At 59.1% G+C, this 19,390-nt stretch overlaps 1 protein-coding gene and 2 long non-coding RNA genes across 3 annotated transcripts in view; 1 reads left to right on the top strand and 2 right to left on the bottom strand.

The window, feature by feature from the left end:
* Positions 1-19,384, bottom strand: part of LOC115273114 — a 22,173-nt gene extending 2,789 nt beyond the window's left edge. The window contains exons 1-2 of the long non-coding RNA XR_003900687.1: positions 18,824-19,384; positions 18,551-18,651 (exon numbers count right to left, since the gene is read on the bottom strand). This is a non-coding gene — a long non-coding RNA (uncharacterized LOC115273114). The remainder of the gene's footprint in view (positions 1-18,550; positions 18,652-18,823) is intronic.
* On the bottom strand, positions 433-1,418 carry LOC115273113. Its single transcript, XR_003900686.1, has 2 exons — positions 1,046-1,418; positions 433-749 (listed from the first exon to the last, which is right to left on the bottom strand). It is a non-coding gene; the product is annotated as an uncharacterized LOC115273113 (long non-coding RNA).
* Positions 988-19,390, top strand: part of RFX1 (regulatory factor X1) — a 31,162-nt gene continuing 12,759 nt past the window's right edge. Inside the window, exons 1-7 of the mRNA XM_029916015.1 lie at positions 988-1,112; positions 8,678-9,032; positions 15,672-15,781; positions 15,932-16,015; positions 16,618-16,722; positions 17,672-17,788; positions 18,854-18,949. Coding sequence (XP_029771875.1) covers positions 8,726-9,032; positions 15,672-15,781; positions 15,932-16,015; positions 16,618-16,722; positions 17,672-17,788; positions 18,854-18,949 — 819 coding nt within the window. The 5' untranslated portion in view covers positions 988-1,112; positions 8,678-8,725. The remainder of the gene's footprint in view (positions 1,113-8,677; positions 9,033-15,671; positions 15,782-15,931; positions 16,016-16,617; positions 16,723-17,671; positions 17,789-18,853; positions 18,950-19,390) is intronic.

Here is a 19,390-nt window from a genome sequence, read left to right as displayed (position 1 = left end):
GACCTTTGCTTATCGCCCGCGCTAGAAGCCTCTAATTAAGTCCTCCGCTTGCAGGAGACCTTTCCCAGCGCTGTCCGCACCGCCTGCGGGGCCGAGATAGCCGCAGTTGTCCCGGCAGCCGTGACCTTTCCCGGCCCGATTGGAGGGGGAGGCGAGAGCACTCGCGGGAGCCGGGTCTAGGCGGAGGTGGCGGGGGAAGTTTGCTCAAGGGACGGGACCTGGGATCGAACCCAGACTTGACTCCCCACGACTGTCTCACCATCCTAGGGCAGTGGGGGGGGAAGGGGAAGAGAGCCCAGTGACGTCATCGAGCCCCCTAGCCCTGCCCCGCCGCTAACGTCACAGACGAGCTGCGCGCGTCACCGCATTCCTCCCGTGACGTAAGCGCGCGAGGCCAGGAACTGACCCACCGGGGAAGGAAGAAGTCTGAAGGAAGAGAGCTTGCCTTTCTCGCCTTTTATAGTTGGTAAGGCGTTTAAAGTACGCAGAGCGGACTACTACTCCCAGCTGGCCTTGCGTGCCGCGCATGCGCACGGTCCCCAGCTACAGAGCGCGGCAAACCTTTGGAATAGATTGACATCCCTTTAGCAGAACCGTAAGGCAGGTTTTACAGCCGCAAACCAATCCCAACCTCACAGACCCCACCCCTTTATTCTTTGGCCGCTGCTTCCTTGCGGGAGTGATGGGTTCTTCTGCCTTTGAGGGCTCAGTTTCCTATGATGGGCATTCATATCGATGAATCAGAGCGCCTAGAAGTCGAGAGGGTGTTGAAAAGCGTGACTTAGGACCAATAGCGTAGCAGCAGGACCTGGCGTCGTCCAATCACTTCTCCCGGCGCCGCCAATCACCCGAGACTCCGCCCCCGCTCGTGACGTGTGTAGGGTGGGTAGCAACAGTTGCCCCGGTGAGGGAAACGGAGGCGCCATAGCCACGGTAGTCGTGGCGACCAAGCAACCCGGCAACGCGAGTCAACAACAACAACCACCCGGCCGACCCCCACCCCCACCCCCCCTGCCCGGCCCGGGGACCCCGGCACGTTCCGTACCCCTCCCAGCATCGCCTCCGAGACCTCTGGAAAGCCCTTCTGCGGACAGAAGTAGGAAGAAGCCGAGGTAACCCGGGCGGCCCTGGGGTGGCGGGCCCGGCCAGGGAGGGTGGCGGGGCCCGGGCGGCGGGTGTCGCTGTAATCATAGTCCGGGGGGAAGGGGCGGGCGGTCAAAATGGCGGCGGCGACTGTCGGGGCTGTGGGGGAGGGGGCCGGGGCCCGGCTGGGGCGACACCACCCGCCCCTGGGGTCCAGGGCCCAGCCCCTGCGAGGGGCGGGCGCTAGCAGGCCGGCGGCGAGTGGAGGTCGGCTGGACGGGGCGGGGGGCTTTTATATGTTGGGAGGCGCGGAAAGGCGGGCCTGGGAAGGCTGGGCCAATGGGAGCGAGGGAGGGGCGAGGCGGGGCCGAGGTGAGTGGGCGGGGCCAGGTCGTAAGGTGTGGGCGGGGCCGGCGGGTGCAGGTGGCGGGGGAACCGGGTGGGGCAGCTGCCGCCAGAGCCTCACCGCCTCCCAAAGCGATGGGAGGCCACCTGTGCCGCGTCGCTTTAGAAATCAACTTCCCCAGTCATCCCCAGTACTCAATGCCTGCCACATCTGCGGCCTCAGTTTTCTATCATGTAAAGTGGGGAGAATCATTGCTCTCGTCCCTTTTCTGCATTTCAGGGATTTCTGACTCCTTTCAGGAATTTGTCTAAGCCTCATCTTTGAACTTTTACTGCTGTGTGCTGTTTTTGAATATGGTTTGATAGAACTGTTAGCTAATCTTGACTAAAGCACTTCTGTCTGTTCCTAAATCTGCCACTATCCCTCTGAGAGAAAGCAAAGGGAAACAAAGTTTCATGGCGAAACTGTGAGCTAGGAATACGGCTTCAGCCGGGAACATTTGGTTTGCAGAAATCGAAGCCTGTGGTGGGGAGATGAGTGATCTGGGGTGACTGAGATAGAAGAACAGAAACTTGATTGCTTCTCTGTGGGCTGCTCTCTTAGACCTGGCGTTGCCTGGGGCCAGAGGACTTGTTTCTGGAGATGGGATGATTTCTAACCTCCTTGGCCATCAGGGTCTCCCTTTCTGGAAATGGGAAGCAAATGGCGCCCGTGGAAGTTTTCTTAGATTTCTTAAGCCGCTTCTCTTAGCCAGACACATGTTTTTGAATGTCAATCAAGTTGGTGTCAACTGGGTTACATGTCACTGAGGAGGTACCAGCCTCCGGAGCCACGTGGGCAGGAGCTGCGCATCAAGATAGGAGGAAAGGGGAAGTGTTCCCTGTTTGTTACAGGAGAGTCTGAGTGAGTGCTTTGCCGGGCAGCAGGATCTGCCAGCTTGGGGAAGAGTTTATTTTTTTTCAGATAGCCAGCTGGGCCAAGTCCGCTTTGCTTGTTCTCTGTCTTGCTTTGGAGTTAGGCATCCGCAGAGCTGAGAGGCAGTGTGCAAACTGGAGCCGTTTGCTTTTAAAATCGATAAACTTAAGGACGCCTGGGTGGCTCAGTCGGTTGAGCGTCCGACTTCGGCTCAGGTCATGATCTCATGGCTCGTTGGTTCGAGCCCCGCGTGGGGATCTATGCTGACAGCTCAGAGCCTAGAGCCTGCTTCAGATTCTGTGTCTCCCCCTTTCTCTGACCCTCCCCTGCTCGCGCTGTCTCTCTCTCTCTCAAAAATAAGTAAAACATTTAAAAAAAATCAGTAAACTTAAAGGAAAAGGATTGTCTCAGGCTCTCCTAAAACTTTCTGTCAAGAATTTGAGATAAGGGGTGGGGGGTAGGGGCACAGTGTCTCACTTCTGGGGACTTTTTCTGGACCCGGTCCTCTCTGAGAGGTGACAGGACCCAGTGAAAGTTCGGAAAGGCAGAGATCAATTTTCAGTGCAAATCTGGAAATACTGAGTTGCCAGAAAGGTCCTCACCACCTGTTGGAAAGGCAGACTTTGAGCAGAAGGCGATGTTAGCCAAGATCTAATCTTGTTAACTGCCCCTCTCCCCGCTGTAACATTTATATTTGAACGGCCCAAGTGCAGAAGGCTTTTCTGACGGAGGTGGGGGGAGGTGTGGAGAGCATGGGTTGTTTTGCTTGTGGAAGCAATCAGCTGCCTTCTCACGTGTGCCCTTGGATTAGTTACTTCTCTAGACCTCAGTTTCCTTTGGTCTAAGCTAGGGGCAGTGATCACTGGTAATAACTTTTAATCTCATACTCCTGTGTTATGGATCTGGTAAAAGAAACATGTTGAACATCAAATACATAGTAACTGCTTGACCTGCGTTAGCTGCCGCCGTTATTATCTTGATTGTCCTTTCCTGCTCAGCCCTGGGACTTACACCGCTTGCATTTATTTTTATCATTTTGAATTGGGTGAGAGCCTAGTGGCTCTAAAGGGTGACTCACTTGCTGGGCTGTGTGGGCAGATGACAGAGATGACAGAGACCCCAGGATGCTGGACGCCAGGACTCTGGTTCCCAGTGAGAGAGTGCCATTCCCCTTGCTCCTGAACAGCCCTTCTCCTGCATTAGGAGAGCAGCCAGACAGAAAAATTCTCCTGGGCCTGGGCCCAGACTTAGCCCCAAAGCCTCTGGGAGGCAGCTGGGTGAGCCAGGAGTGTGGGTGTCGTGGGAATGGCGTGCCTGGAGCTGAAGTCCCTACACCGCCCCCCCCATCCCAACATCTCGGGGCTGCTGGGCCAGGCCGACTTCCCCAGGGAGGCAGCCTGCAGATAGCAACGGCGCACTCCGTACTCTTCTCGGGCTGGGGGCCCCGTTCTGGGCCGGGCGAGGGGGGCGGGCATCGCCCACTGCTGGCAGGCACAGGCAGGGGGCAGTAACTTTTTCACAAGATCTCATCAATTGGTAGGTTCAAAATGACCGTTGAGCCTCATTAGCAGTGTATTCCTGGCCTGTGGACACTCATTTGACAGTAAAAGTTGAGCCCCGCCACGTGCCCATCAGGGTTCTAGGACCTGGAGATCTGTGACGGGCCCGGCAGGCCAGGCCTCTGCCCTTGGAGAGCTTGTGTTTCTGGTCAGGGAAGGAAGAGGAACTATGACTAGGAGGACAAGGGGCCGCCTGGGTGGCTCAGTCGGCTAAGCGGCTGACTCTTGACTTCGGCTCAGGTCATCATGATCTCACGGTTGTGAGCCCACGCCCCGAACTGGGCTCTGCGGTCACAGAGCAGAGTCGGCTTCGTACCTCTGTCTCCCTTTTTCTGCCCTTCCCCTGCATACTCTCTCTCTCTCTCAAAAATAATATAAGATAAACATTTTAAAAAAGAAAAGAAGGGGCACCTGGGTGGCTTAGTCAGTTAAGTATCTGGCTTCGACTCAGGTCATGATCTCACGGTTCATGGGTTTGAGTCCCACATTGGCTCTGTGCTGACAGCTAGCTCAGAGCCGGAGCCTGCTTCAGATTCTGTGTTTCCCTCTCTCTCTGACCCTCCCCTGCTTATGCTGTCTCTCTCTCTCAAAAATAAATAAAAATAATTAAAAAAATTTAAAAAGAAAAGCAAATAAGGAAGTATATGTCCAGGAAGAAAATAAAGCAGAAATATGTACTTCAGAGTGCTTGGGGTGGGTGGCACACGTGAGACCCGAGAAGGTGACATATAACCTGAATGATACGAGGCAGCCAGCACTGGAGAATGGAGGTAGAGGTGAGGAGAGCATGTCAGTCAGGCGGAAGAGTCGGTGCAAAGGTCCTGAGGCAGGAGGAAGCGTGGAACATTCTCGGAGCAAGAGCCAGTTTGTCTAGAGCATTTAAAGTGAGAACGGGAGAAACTTGAGGGGCCAGTTCACGGCCCCAGAGGTCTCAGGAAGGGCTCTGGATTTTATTTAGTTTCTGTGATAGGAGCCTTGGAACCTTCTGTATGCAGGAGTGACAAGGTAGGATTTGTGTTTCAAAGGATCTTAAAGACTGTGGAGGCAAGACTGGAGCTGGGAGCCGGTAATGAGAGTGCTCTGGGGGCCTGACACCTTAGACTGGTTGACGAAAGTGGTGGGAAGTGTCCAGCCATAGAATCTGTTTTGGAGAAATTTTTGAGAAGTCTTAAAACGTAACTAGTTATAGAGATTCAAGGAAACGCACATCATGATATTTAAGTTCCCTATTCCCTTGCAAGTTCCTTATTGAACCCATTCTACAGACGAGGAAAGTGAGTTTTCCTTCCATTTCCTTAAGAGGGGCTTGTCCAAGGTGTAAACCGTTTGGTTGTAGAATCTGGCATTCAGAACAGAGGTCGGCAAACTATGGCTGCCACCTGGTTTTGTGAATTAAGAATGATTTTGACCTTTAAGAGATTGAGGGGAAAAATCAAAAGAATATTTTGTGGCATGAATAAAATTTCATGACGTGCTACTATATGAAATTCAAATCTCGGTGTCTGTAAATAAAGTTTTATTAGCACATAGCTGCGCTCATTTGTTTTCATATTACCGATGGCTGCTTTCACCACACGGCAGAGTCAAGTAGTTGGAATAGAGGCTGCCTGCCCACAGATGGACTGATTCAAAGATTGATGCGAACATTCTCCAAAAACAGATACTGACTTGGGAAGACAGGTACAGCCATCGGTGCTTTTCTTGGCAGTTTCATTGCCGAGGAGCAGATTTGCTGAGTAACTCCCTCGTTTTGTGTGCCCTGCTCTGTAAAGAAAGAGGTCTCGTGCCGTATAAGTGTTTGTCACTTATTTCTCTCTAGGGACACCCTGTGAAACAGTGCTTAACCTAGTCGTCCACAAACAGAAGGGAAAGGGTTCCTTGGTCAAATATTTGGGGGAAACTCGGTCTCCCGTATTGTCCTTCCTGGAGACTGATCAACAATGACAGTGCTGAGAAGACGTCCAATGGAGAGTTGGTTTAACTGTTTCATTAATCTCCACTCCTCCTTTTCAAATAAAATTTCTTAATGTTTATGTATTTTTAAGAGAGAGAGAGAGAGAAAAACAGACTCCGAGTAGGGGAGGGGCAGAAAGAGAGGGAGGCACAGAATCGGAAGCAGGCTCCAGGCTCTGAGCTGTCAGCACAAGAGTGGGACACGGGGCTCGAACCCACAAACAGTGAGATCATGACCTGAGCCCGAGTCAGACGCTCAAGCGACTAAGCCACCCGGGCAGGTGCCCTTCCTCTCCTCCTTTTCAAGTTTGGCCGGTTAGTCTTCAGTGCCGCTTCTGTCCACCGCCCTGGGTGGAAGGAATGAGGCCTTTTGGGCTTTGCACCTCAAGGAGGAGAAAGCACCTGCAAGTGTGAGGTTTGTATTTTTTATTTTATTTATTTAAATGTTTATTTATTTGAGAGAGAGAGAGAGAGAGAGAGAGTGCACGGGCATGAATGGGGGAGGGGCAGAGAGAGACACACACAGAATCTGAAACAGGCTTCAGGCTCCGAGCTGTCAGCACAGAGCCCAGTGTGGGGCTTGAACTCACAAACTGCGAGATCATGACCTGAGCGGAAGTCAGAAGCTTAACTGACTGAGCCACCCAGGCGCCCCTGTGCGGAGCTTTTAAAAGTCCTTTCCTTGTGGGAGGTGGCCCAGGAGCAAGCCTCTGCCTGGGCCCAGAAAGCCCAGGCCAGGGTTTCTCACAGAGGTCCCCTGGGGCCACCTGCCTGGGAATCATCTTGTGGGGAGTTAGCTCAAACGGCAGACTCTGGGGCCATCCCAGGCTCTGGGCAGTGGGACCCAGGAACTTGCATTTAACTGGCTCCCTAGGTGGCACTGAGGAACACCAGGGCTGGAGTCCCCCCAACCCCCGCCCCAGCACCTCTTTCTAAGAGCCCGAGGAATGTGTGAGTCTCCCTCCGCCATCTTTAAGTGGCACAGATATTTGTTCAACGATAATGAGAAGAGCGGCTTGCACCCCTCAGTGCTTCCTGGGTGCTGGGCTCGTCTCGTCGGACCTTTACACCAGCCCTGTGCATTGGTGACCTCCTCGCCCCCAGATACAGACCGGGAAACTGAGGCCTGGGGGAAGGTCAGGAACGTGTTCGTGAATTAAGACACCACTCAGGGTTCATGTCGAGGTGGGTCTGACACCAAACTGACGGACACCGATCAGCGGCAGTGACTCGAGCCCCTGAGCTTGGCCAGAGTTGGGACCCCGTGGTGTGAGGAGCCCCCATAAGGCAGCCCCTCCCTCTGATGCTGGCATGGAGTTTGGGGGGCAGGGGCTGAGGAAGATGCCTTTTCCTTGCATGTGCAGGTGTTAAATCTCTGGGGGTGGGGCTCAGAGATGTGCCCATTGAAGAACAGAGAAGACCCTGTATCCAGTGATTGGGAGAAATGAGCCATGAGTGCCTGGCTCCCGGGGTGGGGCTGGGGGCGGTGAGAGCACACTTCCGGAGATCAGAGAAGCCCGGGGTCAAATCCTCCCCTTACCAGTTGCCGGGCACCCTTGGCATGGTTTTGCTCATCTGTAAAATGGCCATGGTGACCCCTCCCTCGTGGGGCTGCTGTGTGCAGAGGCGATCGCGGCCAAGGGTCCTGGGGCCTCCGGTCAAGCAGGGGTCGTTTCTCTCCCCCTCCTTCCCCTTGCACATCCCACTCCTCATCACCAGGGGCCAGAGGGCCACCTGTCAGCACGTGATGGCACGCAGGCACTCCAGGGCTGTGGTTTGGTGGCCGGCGGGGCCCGGAGTGCCCACAGGTGTCACAGGCAACCATAGGCAGGGCTTTCCGACCCAAATACTCCCCTGGGCCAGGCAGGGGCCGCGACGGTCCTGGGGCTGGAGCCTCTGTTAGCCACGCTAGTGCTTGTTCCACTGTCCTCAGATGCTCAGGAGCTGGGGACGACACCCGGTAGTGTGGGCGGCAGCAGGGAAACCGTTTGCCCGTCTTCTGATGAGGCCCCAGCCTGGTGAGGGGGAGGTGGGGCTCTCCAGGCGAGGCTTAGCCCTGGGGGGGCAGCCAGCTAGAAGGAACTGGGCTCATCAGGAGGGGCCGGGCGCCTGGCCCAGTACCTGGGAGCAGGACCATGATCCCTTAGCAGCCAGAAAAGCTGCCTCTGGCTGGTTGGGCCGGCCCCATTCTGAGGTCGGCAGTGATCAGCCCGGTCCCCCTGTGGCCAGGGCCTGCTCCCAGCCCGGTGCCCCTAGACTCAGAAGTGCGGTCTTCCTGTGATGAGCTCACATCTGCTGTGTGGCTTCGGGCAAGCTCCTTAACCTCTCTGAGCTTCAGCTGGCAGAGCAAAGCCAAACCTAGGCATGGTCATTGTAGAGTTTAAAATGAAATAATGGAGAGAATGCACTCAGCACAGTGTCCAGTCTGCCCAGTCTGAGGGAGCCCTCAGGAGAAACATACCATTGGTCTCTGGGTGAGGGCCCAAGACCCCACCCTCCCTCACCCTCCTGTGACACAGGGGTCCCCCAGGCAGCAGAGGCTGGGAAGGAAGAAGGCAGAAGCCCTGGACGGGGGTGAGTGGAAGCGGTGTAGGCCAGCCCCCATCCATGACCAGTCCCGCCTGCAGTGATGGGCCGCTGGTCTCTGGCCACCTGCCTCGGGATTTAATTAAGTTAGCGATGAACCTAAAGTGTCTCTAGGGGGCCCAGGGCTGTTCCTGGTTTCCTCTGCCTGTAGATTAATTCTTGTTTTTCCTTCTTTTGTTTTTGTTTTTTTTGTGTGTGTTTTTTGTTTTGTTTTGTCCCCCCCCTTCTTCCCAAGGAAGGGGGAAAAAAAGCCTTATTTATTATCATTTTCCCCACTGTTGGCATGGCAACACCAGCGTACGTTACTGAGCTACAGGGAGCCCCGCCACCACCCCAGCCACCGCAGGCCCAGCCCCAGCCCCCGCCGCCGCCACCAGCGGCGCCCCAGCCCCCCCAGCCGCCTGCCGCCGCCGCTACCCCCCAGCCCCAGTATGTCACTGAGTTGCAGAGCCCCCAGCCCCAGGCACAGCCCCCCGGCGGCCAGAAGCAGTACGTGACGGAGCTGCCGGCCACCCCTGCACCCTCGCAGCCGGCGGGCGCCCCCACCCCGAGCCCAGTGTCCCAGCAGTACATCGTGGTCACCGTCTCTGGTAAGTGGGCATGTGCTGGGAACCGGGGATGCCCTGTGGCCGGCTCGGATGGGAGTTTGGGAGTCCTGCGTCCTGGATGCGAGGGGCACAGTGACGCCCTCCCTCTGTCACGGTGCCTGGCAGCAGCCTGGCAGCTTTCAGGCTCGCTGGGGTCCCCCGGTAGGACTTCAGGGGTGTTTCTGGGGAAGCAGTGGTCAGGCCAAGCAGCGAGGCTTCTGCACGCCTATATGCCTTTCCACCAGGGCACCTCTTAGAGCTGTTTCTGTCTCTGTCCCCAAGAAAACTGCCCCTGGGCAGGGGACTGAAAGTTTGCAAAAGGAGATGGAGGGTGAGCTCAGCCTGGCCGCTGCCTTCTGGGCCCTTCCTCGTTTCCCATGAGGCGCTCATGGGGGCGCTTTAGGGAGGTCAGCCCGGAGGCCTTCCCGGAGGTGCCACCTTTTTGTTTCTGGCAGGACCCAGGGATTGAGGGGGGCCATTGGTCGGGCAATTTCATGATCGTGTGGCCAAGGACCCCTGTTTCTCACTGCAGCCTCTCCTGTGGCTGTGGAGAAAGTGACTAGGAAGCCTGAGTCATGGCATCTGTCTTTCCCATGTCCTAGTTCTTTCCAGGCTGGAGATGGGCCCAGCGGGAGGGACTGGGGACAGAGGGTCAGGACAGGGAGCCACACCCCTGAGAGCACGGGGCTCAGACCTGGACTGGGCATCTTTAGTGGTTTCCAGAGTGCATGATGGGGGTGGGGGGGGGCGGAGAATGCCTTGAAGCCCCTCAGTTCTTCCAACATGGAAAAGCAAGGGGGGGGTATGGGACCGCAAAGCCATCCTGGGAGGGCGTGGAAGGGGCAGGTCAAGACTGGGTTTAGGGAGACAGGATAATATAGAGTGACATGTGGCAACTGACATGGCCCCAGGGGACCAGAGCAGATGTAGCCTGAGCCCTGAGCAGCACCCTTGAGGCTCCTGGCAGTGTTGGGGTCTCCAGAGAGGGCTGGGGGTGGGGGCAGGCAGGCACTCAGAGTGGTGACCCTTTACCGCCGGGACTATGTCACGAGAGAGGCATGCTGGGAGGAGCAGCCACGGACGTGGCCAGGGTCCCCAGGCTGCGCATCTCTAGCAGGCTCTCAGCACCGCCCAGTTATGCCGCGAGGCTTTCTCCCCAGCACACCCCACCTCCCAAGTCTGCCAGAAAGCCACCCTCACCCCCCTCGTGTTGTCTCACTCCGCACCCCTGACCCCTGACCCTGCTGCCTACCTCGCTGGGGACAGGCGCCACCACTTATCAAGAAGGACCCCATCTCCCCTGAGCTGGCCCCATAGCTCTCCAGGTCTCAGGGCGCCCACCAGCTCTGCAGATCCCAGGCCATCCCCGCCCCGGCCTCATGGCTGGGTCCCGCTCTTGCAGACCTTTCCCACCGCCCTGCAAAAGGGAAACAGCTCCCATTTCCACCAGAAACTCCAGTCCCTGCACCCCTCCAGCTGCTGCCCACGTCTTCATTTCCTTTTAAGTTCAAATTCCTTGAAGGATTCCGCCTCCCTTCCCTTCACTCGTGTCCTCTCCTCGGCTGCCTGTGCCTTTCCCCTGCCCAGGGCCCCAGTCGGAGTCGCCCACAGCTCTATCTCGTCCATCCGCTGGGCCTCGTCCTCGGTTGCTGGGAACCACCTGGCACACTGGTCACCCTCCTGCCCTGGTCTCTGCCCACCTCCCTGCCTCCCTTCTCTGTCCCCTTTGCTGTTTCCTCCTCATCTCCCTTCATGGTGGCCTCGTCCAGTGTGTCTGCACTCACTCCCACCCTGGTGCCGGCAGCACTCCCTGGGCCATGACCTTGAACCCCAGCCACCTGTGGCCCATCCATTTAGGGTTGAACAGGGCCTCTCAAGCCAGCATGGCCAGGTAGAACTTCCAGTTTTCCCCCTCAGCCAGCCCGCCCTCTCCTGAGATTTCCTTGTCATAATAACACCACCCCTAGGCCCAGGACAGCCTGGCTTCCTGTCCTCCCCACCCTTCAGCAGGACGTCTTGGCCCCAGCTCCCAAATGCTGCCAGAACCCACCACCTCTCCCTCCTCCTCGGCCCCCACCCTCATCCGGCCTCTGCCCTCGCCCACCACCGTCCACCAGCTATGGGTTAATCACACCACAACTCAGTTCAACCCAAATGATTTGGAGGCAGGGGACCCTGGGGACTCTCTGACAAACCCTGACCTTGGCTTTCTCACCTGTGGAGAGCTGGCCCCCTATGGCCTCTCCCACAGGAAAGGGCATTCAAATCCCTCCTGTCTCTGTCCCCTGCAGACAATTGCCCAGCCTCCCAGCCCCACCTGCCCCCTCCCCAACCCGCTCCAGCCCTACCGGCCTGGCCTTCCTGCAGCTCTAGAAACCCACAGGCTCAGTCTGGCCTCCAGGTCTTCGCACTTGCAGAGCCCTCTGCCTGGAGCCCTCCGCGCCCCAAACCTTCCGATGGCTCACCCACAGGTTCTGGCGACACCTCCCTGACACGCGCACCTCTCCACCCTCCACAGCTCACACCGTCTCCTCACTTTGCTTTACTTTTCTTAACACTCATCATCACCTGAACTGATGATGTCAGGCTCCTCAGCCCTGAGGGCGGGGCCCCCATCCCCTGGGTCTTAGTGGCCCCCGTCCCCTGGTCTCTGTGGAATGACGGGTGAGCACCCACCAGAGCGGCACTGACCCATCACAGCCCTGACGTTCAGTCAGCCCTGGGTGGCCTGCTCAGCTGAGAGCAGGAGGGAGTCCTCGGGGCAAGAGTCTGGAAAGGACATGTGGCTTCAGGCCCTAGGGCATCCCAATTCCTGGCATGTTCCTCTCTCCCCCTCTGCCGCTCCCGTGATCCCTGATGCACACCCAGGGAGCAGGCCCCTGGTGCTTAGAGGTCATGGTCTTTGCTCCTGCTCCCCGGGCCCCCCATTACACTGTGGTGTCACTCTGTGCTGATGAATGGGCTGCTAGGGTGACTCTTGGGATTCCTCCTTCGACCTGTCTTTCATGGTGCTGCTGGCGGCTGTCCGTTTCCTGCTGTCCTGTCCTGGTGGCAGCAAGCCCGTCCCCCGAAGGGTTACTGGGTGAGGCTTCCTTCATCTGTTCTGATGAAGAGGGGGTTGGCTGCACCTTGTCATTCCACTTGCTGCCCTGTTGACCCCTCCCTCCCCCATCCCCTGCAGTGATTCCCCAGGGTTCCTCCATGGCCCTCTCCTGGGTGCATGTCTCTTTTCGTCTCAGTGGCCTCTGGGCCATGTGAGCCCATCCCAGGCGCAGCTGGGGTGGGGGAGGTAACTGACACCAGTAAAGCCTGCGGCAAGGTGCCAGGGACTCCTCCGGGACCCAGGGGGACGCAGGGAGGAGCTGGAACGGGGGGGGGTCCACCGGACCCCCCCAGAGCCCCTGCTGGGGAGCAGCATCACAGGCCGGACCTTACGGGCTCTGCCCCAAGGTGTCTTTGGAGGTGATGGGAAGGAAACTCAAGTTTTCCTGCTCAGGAACAGCTCTCTAGACCCGTAAGTGCCCATCCTCACGGGCTGCCAGACTCTTGCCTGGAACTCGAAGCGGGTGGAGGGCGCTGCGGGCCCTGGCAGCCGCCCGCAGGAGACCAGCCTGGGCTGAAGGAAAGTGTGCGGCCAGCCTCCCTTGCCTGCTTCTCTCACACTTGGAGTCCTTGGGAGTCCGAGGAGACCTGTGTCTGAAAGAGAGCTTCATGGGGTGTTTGCCAGCATCCCTGAGCCCCAAAAAGGAAGCCGGGGTCAGGGCAGACAGGGGGCCCTGGACCCACAAGCTGGCTCAAGAGCCCCTGACTGAAGCCATCTCCAGGATCAAAGGATCGGGAGGGAGAGAGCCAGACTGCCCCCTCTTCATGGGTGAGGACGACAGCTTGTCCTCAAGCCTCCGGGGTTTCCCTCAGTCCTTCCCCCTCGGAGCTCATGGCCCTGGGGATGTGCGCAGGCCTCAGTGGGGAAGTGCAGGGCCTGGGGAGGAAGAGATGCTCGTCAGCTCGAGGGACAGGAAATCAACTGCCACTTCCTGACTACAGACTTGAGGCTGCAGGGCCCTCCCTGGTCTCATGCACATGCCCAGAATGGAGAAAGCAGACAGACAGATGCAGAGGCCTGCCGACTTCATACCCTGCCCCTAACACACACACACACACACACACACACACACACACACGGAGCCCCTCATCCAGGCCTCACTTCATGGTGCAGCCTGGCACACCCTCCTGGCTGGGGCTCCCAGCCTTGAGCGCCATCCCAGACTGCTTCCTGGGGCTTCCCCACCCCTGGCAGATGCCGGATCTCAGCAGGTCCCCTGGCCTCCCAGCTGCTGAGGGCCCCACTGAAGGATCAGCCTTGGCGTTTTCATTGGAGTCCCCAGGACTAGGAGGTCGCAGAGGCCAGCCCCCGGCTCACTGCCCACCCTGTCAGGGGCCTCTTTGGTTGGATGCCACTCCTTGGGCTGGGCCCGCCTCCTTGTGTCCCACGGACACCCAGGTGTGCCAGGCCCCTCACGTGACTTGGTGCTTTCTCAGGTTTCTCCCTGGGGCCCAGCTCAGTGATGGCGGCCTCCCTTGCCACCCAAAGAAGCACATGTGGATGCAAGGGAAGGTTCTAGCCAGACCTAGGAATCTGTCTCCTGGAATTGGCTGCAGAGGCAGCTGGCCAGGCAGGCCTGAGGTCATCCCAGTGCGTGTCCCACTCGTGCTGGTGGCAGGCCTCCTCCAATACCACCTCCCACTCCGGGCGCCTCCCTCCCTCTACTCCCAGCACGTAACCCGTTCATGTGCTCTGCCCCGGGCTTGGTCCCTGAGGTTCTCGCCAGCACTGCCCTTCTGCCCTGGCCAGGCTTTTCTTCCAAGCCCATGTCCCCCCATAGCCAAGGCTCAGCACCCCACTTCAGAGGCCGAGGATGCTCTGGACCATATGGTGTTCCCGTCGACCCCCACCTCGCTGTTCACCATGTCCCTCGGGGTGTCAGCCCAAGCGTGACCTGATATTCCAGATTTCACGCCCAGCGTGGGCACAGATCTGGGCCAGCATCCTGTCTTGCCAGTTCCCAGCCAGTGACCTTGGGCAGGTCACTTCCTCTTTCCTTGTCTCTTGCCTTCTCTGATAATAGGGGTGATAAAAGTTCTTTCTGCCTTCAGCTACCCAGGAAAACTCTAGTGCAGCACCTGGGGCACTGGGACTAGAGTTCTCCCTATTTATTTATTTATTTATTTATTTATTTATTTATTTATTTAGAGAGACAGAGAGAGACAGTGCGAGCAGGGGAGGGTCAGAGAGAGAGGGAGACACAGAATCCGAAGCAGGCTCCAGGCTCTGAGCTGTCAGCACAGAGCCCGAGGCGGGGCTCGAACCCACGAACGGTGAGATCATGACCTGAGCCAAAGCCTGACGCTTAACCGACTGAGCCACCCAGGCGCCCCTAGTTCCCCCTATTACTCCTCGCCCCCCACCCTCCAGTCCCACCAGGGACACCCCCTCCATACCCCCAGGCAGGGGACACTGGGACCTTGGCTTCTGGTAGCACTTTGGAGGAAGGGCAGGCACCTAGGTGCCCCACCACCCCACTCTGGCTTCTGGAACTACTGGGAGCAGCCAGGCCTCATGGAGGGGGCTGGATGGATGGGGTGGAGGGCTCCCAGCCAGCAGCTCTCAAAGACAGTTGCCCTCTGTGCCCCTCCCCTTCTCAACTCCCTTGTTAATCACAGAGCGAGATGTGCATGAAACTCGACCTGCGCCGCCCGATAGCATCTCCGGGTACTGGGCTCCCTCCTGACTTCATAGCAAGGCCCCAGCCCAGAGAAGGCCCTGCCTGGGCCGTGTCTGCTGGGAGGAGGGTGTTTATTCTAAGAGGGCACCCGGGAGCTCTCCATCCAACCCGGGGTTGGGGGGGGAGGGCGGAGATTAGCTCCCCAAGGTTGCTGGTATAAAGCCGCCCACGCACCCTGCTGTTCCCAAAGAGGTGGGCATGGAGTGAAGACCGTGGGGCAGGTTCCCCTGGATGGATGTGGGCAGGGGTGAGGCCTGGCGGCTGGGCACCATGTTCTACAATCGCCTCTTCTCAGCCACCTGTCAGCGTGAGTACCTGCCTGCCCACCTCCAGGCCCCCCGCTGCCCCCACCCTACTGAGGACAGGCAGGCTGGGACAGTGAAGTGGGGGGGTGCTTGGCCACAGGTTGGCAAGGCCCTTCTGAGCTCAGTCCTGACCATCTTCCGCTCCTGGGAAGCCAGGAGTCCTCTTGAGGAAGATGGCCCTAACACCTCGATCCTTCCAGGGCTGCCGAGACCCTGGGGGAGGGGGGGGGGTCAGTCACTGGCTGTCCATAAGTCCTGTCTGTTGGGGAGAGGGATCCAGCCCTCTGGGCCTCTGTTGCATCACGGCTCCTGGGTCACCCCTCCTGGTCTAGCGTTGGGCTGAGGAGGGGTGGGGCAGGGCGGGGCTGCTTCTGCACGTCAAGGGTCATAGGTCCTTATCGCTCACCTCGATGAGCCGTGTCAGGGCCAGCCTGGAGACAGGCAGGGTCATGGAGAGGCCATCGGCTTCAGGCTACTTGGTCCCATCCTCATGGGCTCAGGCTCCGGGTCGGCAGGGACAGCAGGCAGAGTGACCCAGTGACCCTTCCTCGCAGAAGGTGCCATGCGGGCCAGTGAGACTGTCTCGGAAGCCAGTCCAGGCTCCACCGCCAGCCAGACCGGAGTCCCCACTCAGGTGGTTCAACAGGTGCAGGGCACCCAGCAGGTAGGACGCACCCCTCCCCAGGGCGGGGGGGGGGGCGGGGCAGGAGGGCACGTGAGAGGGGCACTGGTGACCGTGACCACAAGTACTTGGCCTCCCCTCCTGTTCTGCTGCCGCCAGCGTGGTTCAGGTCCTTACTCCCTGCCCCCACAGCGTCTGCTGGTCCAGACGAGCGTGCAGGCCAAGCCAGGCCACGTGTCTCCCCTCCAGCTTACCAACATCTCAGTGCCCCAGCAGGTAAGCCTGCCACACCAGGCCCGGCCAACCAGACACACCCCCACCCCAGTGGCCTGCTCAGATCTGCCTCTGGCGAGTGACACTGTGGCGGTCGGGGCCCGTTGGGGAAGGAGGAGCTGCACAAATCGTCTTAATAGACATCCGAGGAATAGCAGTTAGGAAAGTGGCTTTCAGGTCCGGCCCCAGTATCTCAAAGCAGAGAACCCAATGCCAGTTAGGAGCCAAGAGCCCGTAGCCAGCACAGGGTCTGTGAGTACATGGTGGTCCAGCCCCCAGAAGGCTGTGGGCGGTGTGAATGGGGCTGCGCCCAGAAGGGGCCTCAAGGGTATGGCATATTCCACATGGCCTGTGGGGCCAGGTTCCCCGGACACAAACCCTCACCTGCGACTTACTGGTCCCAGGGCCTCAGGCAAACACTTTCGCTGCCCTCAGCCTCGCTGTCACCCTCTATGCGGTGGAGGTCCTAACATGGGGCTGTCCGGGCTGTTTTGTGAGCTAAGGGGCACGCACCACTAGGACATCGCCCAGTGTGGCGCAGATGCTCGCAGGAACCGGACAGGCTGGCGTGAGTAAACTGTGGCCCTTTTCCCTTGCGGTTCTAGGCTCTCCCCACGCAGCGTCTGGTGGTGCAGACGGCCCCAGGCGGCAAGGGCGGCCAGGTTTCCCTGACGGTGCATGGCACCCAGCAGGTGCACTCGCCCCCTGAGGTAGGTGGTGGCCCGTCAGCTACCCTTTCCGTGTCTGTCTCCCCAGGTTGGCCATGTGCCCCCAGAGTATACTTGGGGGCAGGTCCCTGCGCCCCCAAGCCCACTTGTTCTTCGAGAGTCCTTATTGAGCCCGGGTTGGGTGGCTTGGCTGCCCGATTCGTGGCCCTGGCAGCTCTGAGCTGAGTCCTGCTCCAGGAGGAGGCAGCTTCCCCTAGGGTGAGATGGGCCTCACATCCCAGGAAGGGGAGCAAGTCCTGCGCCCCTCAGCGCTGGGAGAGGCTCTTCCCCAGACTACAGGGTAGATTCTGGGGGCCCCCTAATGAGTGTGTTGGAGGCAGGCAACCCACGGGTGGCTGGGCACCTAGGTGGCAGCATCGGGAGCTGGGGGTCAGACCCCCAGTCATCCATTTCTCCTTGGGGACTCTTGCCGGGCCTCGGGAGCCTTCTGAGCCCAGGGTTTTCTATACGTAAAACAGTTAAGGATACTAAGGGCCATCAGCTCAGTGTGGCCACAGCATGACCCAGAGCTAACACAGATTCTGTAGCCAGCATGCCTGGGGTCAGTGCCTGGTTCCACCACTCAGCCATGTGGCCTTGGCACGTCCCTTCCCATCTCGAAAGTGGGAATTCACTCACCTACCCCTCCTCACCTCAGGGCTGCAGTCCCTCTCACTAGGGAGGCACAGGTGTCCTCTGAGCTGCGGAGGATGGGTCCCCACACCAGCGCCTCTGAGCTGAACCCCAGCCTTGCCTGGGAGTGGCCCCAGGACTAAGGCAGGGATGAGGCGTTTGGATTCATGGAATTCGGCCAGTTATCGGCCTAGGCGGTTGAGACCTCTGCAGCCTGTCACCCGCCCCCCTCAAGTAGTTCTCGGGCCAGCCCTCTGAAAAGGGGTATTCTCAGGGCCCAGGTGCCCAGACCACACTCCTGTGTCTCCTTCCCTCGTAGCGGTCGCCGGTGCAGCCAAACAGCTCCTCCAGCAAGACGGCTGGGGCCCCCACGGGTACGGTGCCGCAGCAGCTGCAGGTCCATGGCGTTCAGCAGAGTGTCCCCGTCACCCAAGAGGTGCCAGGCCAAGGCGGGTGGGGCTGGGGCAAGGGGTCCTGGCCAGGCAGCCCCCGCGGCTGTCTGTGGGAGCCAAGCAGGTGGGGGTACAGCCTCGGCTGCCCCCCCATCCCCAGGCCTCTGGCCAGCGCCTCTGCTCGGCTCCACACCCAGCATCCTCATCTCCATAATGACTTCTGCCCTGGGAGTCGGGGGGCAGGGTGGTGGGGGTCGCTGGGGGGGTGAGATGTAATCCTCACAGGTGGCACCTAACACAGGTGCTGGAAACAACTTAGAGAAACAGCCTTGCCTCTTTCGGCCCCGTTGCCTGGAGGAAGCCCCAAAGCCAAGTCCAGGCTTACCCCTAAGGAGCTCAGGGAGGGGTCCAGTCTCCCAGTCCGTGGCCAGCTCAGGCTGTGCTCTGAGCTGCCGGTCACGGCAGCTGGAGCAGGTTAAGTGGCGAAGGTGGCCTGCCATCTGGCTGTTACCACTCAGTTGCAGGGTTCCAGACCCCTTGCAAAACCAGAGGAAAGGCACAGACTTCCCCAGGGAGGAAAGCAGAAAGCTCATCCTGAAGGATTTGCAGATGCTCCTGCCCAGCCCCCCACACCCTCTGAACCTCCAGGCCTGGACTTGACTCCTAATCTACCAGGCACCCCCCCCCTACACACCCCAGCCTCTGCCCCTCACTCTGCGCCCTGAGGGTGGGGTGACAATTCCTGCAACAGCATGGAAAGTGAGAATGTGGAGGCGATGCAGAGGTGGGGGTGTGGGATAACTTACGTAGAGAGTCGGGGTGGGCGGCAAGGACTCCCTCAGTCCCAAGTTCAACTTTGGTTCTGCCACTTCCTGTCAGCCCCAGTTTGAGGAGCCTTTGTTCGCGCCTATGACAGAACGAGAGTTGGTGTGGTCATGAATCTCAAAGGCACTCTGGGCAGGACTGCCAGGGCAAAGCTGGAGAAGGGTGGCCTCGTACTCCCCAGGCTGCTCTGAGGCTTACATGTGGGCATGGGGTGGGTGCTTGGGGATGGGTGGGCCTCTGGTAGCCATAGTTACCCTAGTCTGACTTGTCTTTTCCATCCCCAGAGGTCGGTGGTCCAAGCCACTCCGCAGGCGCCCAAAGCCGGCCCCGTGCAGCAGCTCACGGTGCAGGGGCTCCAGCCGGTTCACGTGGCTCAAGAGGTGCGTGTCTTCTTCCCTTACCTCTGGGCAAACTGGTACTGGGCCCAGGCTGGGGATGGGTGCAGGCCCATCAGGCCGCAGGGAGGGAATGGAGCGGGATGGGGAGAGGGGCTTCTCAAGGGCCTGGGCCCGTTGGGCTGTAGACTCAGCCTTGGAGCCTCCCCTTTTCCTGGCACCTGGCAGTTTAAGGGCCCAGGTTTTGCTAAGAGAGCGACCTGGATTCTTCTCTCCTCCCCGAGTCACCGGGCGGGGTCTTTTTGGGGTTGCTGCGTGAGCTCAGTGACCCAGTGGGCGGCGGAGGCCTAGAGCCCCGCCCGCGGCCGCTCCCGGTGACCCCCCAGTGTCTCTGTTTGTCCTCCAGAGCTCAGGCAGTCAGTTTCCCGCTAGGAAGGCAGAGCAGCAGGAGCCCCGGCCCACGCCGCCGCCGGAGCCGCCGCCCCG

Source organism: Suricata suricatta, chromosome 12 (assembly GCF_006229205.1).
Source record: "Suricata suricatta isolate VVHF042 chromosome 12, meerkat_22Aug2017_6uvM2_HiC, whole genome shotgun sequence".
NCBI classification, from domain to species: Eukaryota; Metazoa; Chordata; class Mammalia; order Carnivora; family Herpestidae; genus Suricata; species Suricata suricatta.
Note: the sequence above shows the minus strand (reverse complement) of the source record. Positions and strands in the feature narration are given on the sequence as shown.